The 7610-nt window shown below is 37.6% G+C and overlaps 1 protein-coding gene across 1 annotated transcript in view; it reads right to left on the reverse strand.

Moving 5' to 3' along the window:
• Positions 1-5688, reverse strand: part of LOC117469488 (solute carrier organic anion transporter family member 2B1-like) — a 32434-nt gene extending 26746 nt beyond the window's left edge. The window contains exons 1-4 of the mRNA XM_034113911.1: positions 5604-5688; positions 2683-2804; positions 1731-1868; positions 229-391 (exon numbers count right to left, since the gene is read on the reverse strand). Coding sequence (XP_033969802.1) covers positions 229-391; positions 1731-1868; positions 2683-2769 — 388 coding nt within the window. The 5' untranslated portion in view covers positions 2770-2804; positions 5604-5688. The remainder of the gene's footprint in view (positions 1-228; positions 392-1730; positions 1869-2682; positions 2805-5603) is intronic.
• Between the last annotated feature and the right edge of the window lie 1922 nt (positions 5689-7610).

Raw genomic sequence — 7610 nt, forward strand, 5'->3', positions numbered from 1 at the left:
AGTTATTATAATGCCAGTTATCTTTATTCATAAGGAGCAGGAAAAGGAAATGTAAAGCTAGAGTAAATGTACGATTTTGTTTGTTTTTAGTTACAGATTATCATATATTTATCTAAGAAAAATAAATAAGAATAGATTTGACCAGACAATGAAGCTATATGAGTGTGTGTGTGTGTGTGTGTGTGTGTGTGTGTGTGTGTGTGTGTTTGTGTGTGTGTGTGTTCTCACAGTTAATGCTGTCTGTGTACTCGTACATCCCTCCCAGGAAGTGCGGCAGCGACATGATCAGCGAGGCGAGACACGCCAGCAGAGCGCCGCCGCCGATGCACCGCGGCCGGTGGACCCGACTCCCCAAGAAACTCACGAACACGATGAGGATCGTGTTCCCCACCTGCACACACACACACACACACACACACACACACACACACACACACACACACACACACACACACACACCCACACACACACACACACACACACACACACACACACACACACACACACACACACACACACACACACACACATACACACACACACACACACACACACACACACACACACGCACACACACACACAAATACACATAAACACACACACACAGATATGCTGGTTTTTGTTTACATTGGGGACCACATTTCGGATCATCCCATGCAGGGACTTTTCTTGAGAACATTACGGGGGAAAACTACTTTTTTGTAAACCTTGTAACCTCCCTATGTGGACATATCTTAGATCTCTCGTTAATCTTCTATTAGATATCTGGGCACATTTTTAGCAGAATAACAATTACTATCAAACAATCCCTACATTAGCGTTGCACAAAACAAAACATGAATCTCCTTTTTAACCTCATTTAACACATACCATGAAAATTACCCCAAGATCTCACAGGTATTTTGTCAGGAAAGTCGACAACATTTGACAAACTATTCCTGGAAAATACTGTGTCTTCGTTTCCCAGTGTCCAACCCTTAAAGCAGATAGCAAATGTGGAAACCTCCTTGCTGTCCTGAGTTGTTTTAAATGTGTTTTCTAAAAGAAAGACAGAAATGAAAGTGTGTTGAATAGGTTTTTAAGACCTCTCTGTGCTTGCCTTTGGCCCGACAGTTGATCAGGAATGTCATTTCTTTCTTGACAATACATTATAATTACTCAGTACGATTATCTGGAAAGACCAGCAGCTGTGTTGTAAACAAATAGAAACTGCAGAACTCCCATACAGGTTTTATGAGACAAAGAGAGACATTTAGTGGTTATTTTATGTCTCTTTGTGGTCATTTTAAATTAGTTTGCAGTCAGTTTGAGTCTCTTGGTATTTGTTTATTAGCCAATACCTAAATAATCATAAATGAGCTTTTTGCATCTTGTTGTAGTTGTTGTGGCTTATTGTTTATATCATTGTACTTTATAAATGATGTCTTTATTGAACAAGGACCATGCATAAAATACATTCATCTCAAGAAGAGATGAGGTGATATATTCCAGATTTGAGCTAGTAGCTAATTTCCATCCTCTTTCTAGTCACTTCAGTCTCTTTGTCGTTTGGCATCTCCTTTCAGATGTTTTGTGTCTCTTTGTGGTTTCTCTCTGTCTTTGTCATGGTTTAAGTCTCTGTGGTTATTTTAGTCTCTTCCTGTTTGGTTGATCTTATAGCGACATGTTTGCATTGAAGGCCAATGGGGCCCACTGTCATGTTGGGGCCCCTGTTTATCCGTCCTACTGACCTCATTGAAAGAAGCCAGGAGTCCTGACTTCTGGCTGTTGAAGCCGTAGCGTCTCTCGATGGTGGAGATGGAGCTCTTCATGTAGCCCGACACCAACAACTGAGCCAACTGCAGCAAACTGTGGCAAAACACGAAGAACTGAAGAGAAGAAGAAGAAGAAGAATATAAAGGAAAACACTGGCTCTCTGCAGATGTCAAACTCCTGATTTAAAATGAGTCCAGGTTCTGAGTGATTTACGACACGAAGAGTTCATCAGAGTTTCGTGACATGACATGTCGAGAGGAAATGTTTACATGTGAACAATACCAGGATGAACTTCAGGAAGGGAAGTTTCGCCTCAGACAAGAAGGAAATCGGTGCCGAAAACAACAAAACCTTGAACACCTACTCCTGCAGATTGAAATGCTTTTAATTTACACGTAGACAAAGATACTAACTCATATGTCTCCAAGAAAAGCATCTGTGTCCGCGGGGTCTTAATTATTGGGCAGCCTGATATCATGAAATGGCATATCAATAATACAAATATTTCTTAGGTTATTGTGCGCATTTTAAAAGTCAGGTTACATAAAAACATGGGTAGGTCCAAAAACCACCTCCTGATTGATTTGTTTTCCAAAAATGTCTGTTTTATTAGTTTTATTGGTATTGTTTTGTATTTTGTTTATGATATCTTTGTTCTGTTTGACATTTGGCCTCTATGTCAAATTCAGAGAAAGAATTGTTGAAATAGTTGCAACCAAATGATAGAAATTGCATTAATTTAATGTAAAATCAAGGGTTTTCTTGTCTTATTTCTTAAAACCTTCTATGTTTTACCTACTTCATGGAGGATTTCTTTATGTTACTTTTCAAAATATGTTCCGAATGGACTGAAAGCAATATTCAACATTTAAACCCAACAATATGTGCATTTTTTTGTCATCAAATGTCGATGTAAAGCAGACAAACCTTGACGCTGTAGAAGAGACTCCGGCGTCGGGCGGGGGGGCGAAACTCCGCGGGGTCAGGGTTCATTTTGAGGTCGTTGGCTCCCATGATTTAATTTATATCACACAGACTGAAGCAAAAACCTGTAAAATACAACCACAGTTCGACAGAGGTAAAGTTTCAAAGTCCAGTGTCTGATAACACACTTTTATGACCTTAAGGACGTTCATTTAAACACAAATGCAAAAGAACACACCGCTGCAGCATAAATAATGTGCATGTGCTGCATGTCTGCACAAAGAGAGATTGATAGGCAGATAGTAAAATGGAAGCTGCAGACTGAGGTTTGGATAAAAGCCAAATAAATCACTGCATGTAGAAAGAGCGGGAAACGTTTAATGAGGGTTTGAAAAAAGAAACAACCACGATTGGATACAGGTCAAACAAGTGATGGATGGACCTTCAGGGTTTTTCAGACTAGGGGTTACAATTTGGCGATCTCTGAAGGTTTGTTTTACAAATTGGCTGCTGGATAAAGAGTAAAGTCGCTATGTAGGGAGTTGTTTTTTTGTCATTCAACCAATTGAATACTTTTGCGTCCCATTGGTTTAAAGAGTCTTCTGATGGAGCGCCTTGATATCCCATTGGTTGCAAACCAAAGTGGAAAATAACTGTCCAATTTACAGAAAACTGAATGGTTAGACCACGGAAAGCGCATTATATTTTGGCGCAGATCTGAATTAAGGGGTTAATAATTTGTTTAAAAGTGCATCTATAATTCTTGTTTACATTGCAAGTTAGGGAACTTTTGCTGCATTTATTTGTGTCTAAATAATTTGATAAAAAGAATTAGTAGCTGACTGGGAAAATCAGACAAAGATAGCACCATCTTGTTTTTTAAACCTGCACAGATTGTAGAGAAGTCTATGAGAAAATGTTCCTACTTCTCTCTCTCTTTATTACCTCAGATTGTAGAGAAGTCTATGAGGAAATGTTCCTACTTCTCTCTCTCTTTATTACCTCAGATTGTAGAGAAGTCTATGAGAAAATGTTGCTACTTCTCTCTCTCTTTATTACCTCAGATTGTAGAGAAGTCTATGAGAAAATGTTCCTACTTCTCTCTCTCTTTATTACCTCAGATTGTAGAGAAGTCTATGAGAAAATGTTCCTACTTCTCTCTCTCTTTATTACCTCAGATTGTAGAGAAGTCTATGAGAAAATGTTCCTACTTCTCTCTCTCTTTATTACCTCAGATTGTATAGAAGTCTATTAGAAAATGTTCCTATTTTTAGAATCTGTTTTCTGATTGGCTGCGGCTACTCTCTTGCTGAGAGTTATATTTCGGTTTGGGCCTGAACATTTTATGACAGAAATAACAGCGACACGGAAAGGGAAAGAAAATCAGAAAAGACGGAAATCAATCTCAGACGATCAGGAAGACACAGATCTCTAATCAGCAGAGGAATGTCAACAGAAGGAAAAACACGCAATCTGGGTGTTAGTTTTTATCTCGTAACGGCCAAATAAAAACAAAACAATCTCAGACTCCAAGAAATGCTCTTTGTTTTTCCTACGCCAGTAGAATGGGACTGCATAACAGGTGGATATGGTCCGGCAGTGGCTCAGTCAGTAGGGGCTTGGACTGTGAGCCGTAGGGTTGCCGGTTCAAGTCCCCGACCAGACCTAAATATGGAGTGGATACTGCTACTTGGAGAGGTCCCAGATCACCGCCTGGGCCCTGCCGTGGTGCCCTTGAGCAAGGCACAGGACATCCCCCCCCTTCCCCCCCACTCCCATTGCTCCCCGGGCGCTGTACAATAGCTGCCCACTGCTCCTAGTACGATGGGTTAAATGCAGAGGCCACATTTCACTGTGTGCTGTGTGCTCAGCATATGTGACCATTAAAGAGGGTTTCATCCCTCCCCTATATTCTCTGAGATTTAAAGTGTGAATTTACAAGAGAAAAACCTTAAATATTCGATAAGAATAAGGTAGTAAATACAAAAGAAAAAACGCAAACGAAAAAAAAGTAAAGGAAAACACTTCTCTAAAATGTAAGTGGTACAAAAACGCAAATATTCCCTAAGATTGAAATAGTAAATATGTGAGAATTTATTTTGATTAAAGTATTACATTTACAAAGATATTACATTTAACTCCACGTGGTTCACAATGAATCACTGAGGTGAGGTGGAGACGTTTTAATGAGTTTGCAAAGACATTGAAGATGCAAGAAAAAAAGCTGAAGTGTGATGAGTTGTGATTTTCACACCTAAAAATAAGACATCAAAAAGTCCCCTTCAAACTTTATAAAGTACTTTCTACTGCAGAATCCGAGGTAAAATGAGTATTCAGATATAGTTAGTGATACAGAAATACTCTGTAAAGTCAAACGAATGCATTCAAAAGCAGGAAAAAAACAAATAATAATAATACACAAATACATATGAATAATAAATAGTATAAAGGAAAGATAACTAATATAATAATTACAAATAAATGCATTAATATGTTGCGTCAAGTAAAATAATGACTATTTTTCTAACTATATACTGCTGTTTTTTTGTGAACTCAACCAAGGGATCAATAACGTTTTATTATAACTTATTATAATACTTTATATATATTATTTTTGTATTATGTTTAGTGTTCTTTGTACCTTAAGATAAGATAAGATGGAACTTTATTTATTCATCCCCCTGTGAGTCACAACATGTATTGGATACAAGCATTTTCCTGTGACTGTAGAGTAGTAAAAGTATGAAGTAGCAGGAAATGGTAAAGGTACTTCACTACACTGCAGTATCTGAGTACTTAGTTACTCTCCAACACTGATCAGAACTACACCACTGTCAGGATTGAAATACAAGTTTGAAGTTAAGCTTTTAGTTTAAAGTTTGCATTGATTTTAAAGTTTGTAAAGTTTGTAAATGAAAACTCACTGTGAGCTGCTTCTCCTCTCAGGTCCGACACTCCTCCACTGCTCCTCGAACACAGGGGAGGAGGAGGAGGAGGAGCTAGTGTGAGCAGCAGGTGGAGCCAAATGTACACATAACTTTACAACTCATTCTACTGTCAGTGAATTATAGTCGCCCCCTGCTGGTTATATGAGAGAATGCAGCCCTATAGGCAAGTTCATTTATACAGCACCTTTCAACACAAGGCAATTCAAAGGGCTTTACAAAAATGAAAGACATTAAGAAAATGGCATTTAAAAACAGTCATTAAAAAGCAAAGATATCAAAATAAACATTAAAAGAGAAAATACATGAATAAAAGTTACAGTGCAGTTTAAGATATGAATAGTTCAATTAAAAGCAGCTGCAAAAAGAAAAGTCTTCAGCCTGGATTTAAAAGCAGTCAGAGTTGCAGCGGACCTGCAGGTTTCTGGGAGTTTGATCCAGATGTTTGGAGCATCATAACTGAACTTCTCCAGGTTTAGTTCTGACTCTGGGGACAGGAAGCAGACCAGAAGACCTGAGAGATCTGGATGGTTCATCATTTAGCAGGAGATCAGACATGTATTTTGGGCCTAAACCATTCAGTGCTTTATAAACCAGCAGCAGTATTTAGAAATCTATTCTTTGACACACAGGAAGCCAGTGTAAAGACTATGGGGACACAAATGGAAACAAAAAATGTCTCTCTGGTGCAGTAAGAAATATATATTAATATTTTATTATATATACTTCTTACAAATGTAAATAAATATTATCATTTCATAGATGCTAACAGAAAAATAACTAATAATTGAAGTTTGATCAACATTAAATCAATCATTTTTTAATGATAAACCCTAAAGTGTTACCTCATTTTCTCATAGACTTCAATACAATCTGATTTATTTTTGCCAGTGGAGTCGCCCCTGCTGGATATTAGAGACAAAACCCCTTTGAAGGACATACAGGAGACGTACAGTCAATAAGGTTTCATTAACAATCAAATATAATATTGTTTTAAAGTTTTATAGTCCTGATAACAATTTGCAATTTTCTATATATCCGTAAATTATATACTACCATATGTATACAGTATGCTATAAAAATGTTTTTTAAATATTTTGAGATTTGGTTGAGCAGGGTATACTTGTACTTTTACTAGAGATGTGTCTGTTGTTTGTGTTTGTTTTTAGTGTCAGGATGGAACCCTTGTCTTTGTCTCTGCAAACAGAATCTACCTACGGGGACAAATAAATAACCTGAACCTGAACCTGAACCTGATCTATATATCTATCTATGCTTTTTTTTCACTTACATTCGGACTTATTTTTGCAGACATTGGAGTCGCCCCCTGCTGGATATTATGGAGAATGCTGCTAAATAGAAAAAGTTACTTCCTGTTGTAGTAAATTAATTCATAAAATAAATGTTTTTTCTATAATGCCTGAGTCAATGTGCATCTTGCTGTTGTTTCCAGATGTCACGTCTGCTGCACAGTAATCATTGGGTTTCTGTTCACAGACATCAAGACATGTTTGACCTGAAGTCATGAAACACTAACCAGAGGACTAAGTGGGAGTTTAAAGGAAATAAAAACCTCAGTGATGGTGTTTCTGCTGTTAAACACACTTTCCATAATTTGCTGTTTTAGTCCCCAAACAAAAAGCAAACTGGAGGTTTATACATGAAGCCACAGAGACGTCTGAAAACTGCTGAGCAAAGACCAGAACACCCTCAGATCTGCATCATGACGTTATTGACCTCTTTTAATCTGCTGAGTGAGACGACTCAGCACCTCTTCCGGTTGTTTTATAAGACTTTACAAACTCAAAGATCAATAATTTTTCTCTTATTGTTTCCTAATGGCAGGTGAATAGCATTACAACTATAATTAACAGATGTGACCATAACACTTCCCCACTTCATTACTGGCATTAACACAATGAATTTTTAATATTAGAAGTTTTGTGACATGTTATGTTTGAATGAGGCATCAAATATTTGCTAATT

The sequence above is a fragment of the Trematomus bernacchii genome, unplaced genomic scaffold (genome assembly GCF_902827165.1).
Source record: "Trematomus bernacchii unplaced genomic scaffold, fTreBer1.1, whole genome shotgun sequence".
In the NCBI taxonomy this organism is placed as follows: Eukaryota; Metazoa; Chordata; class Actinopteri; order Perciformes; family Nototheniidae; genus Trematomus; species Trematomus bernacchii.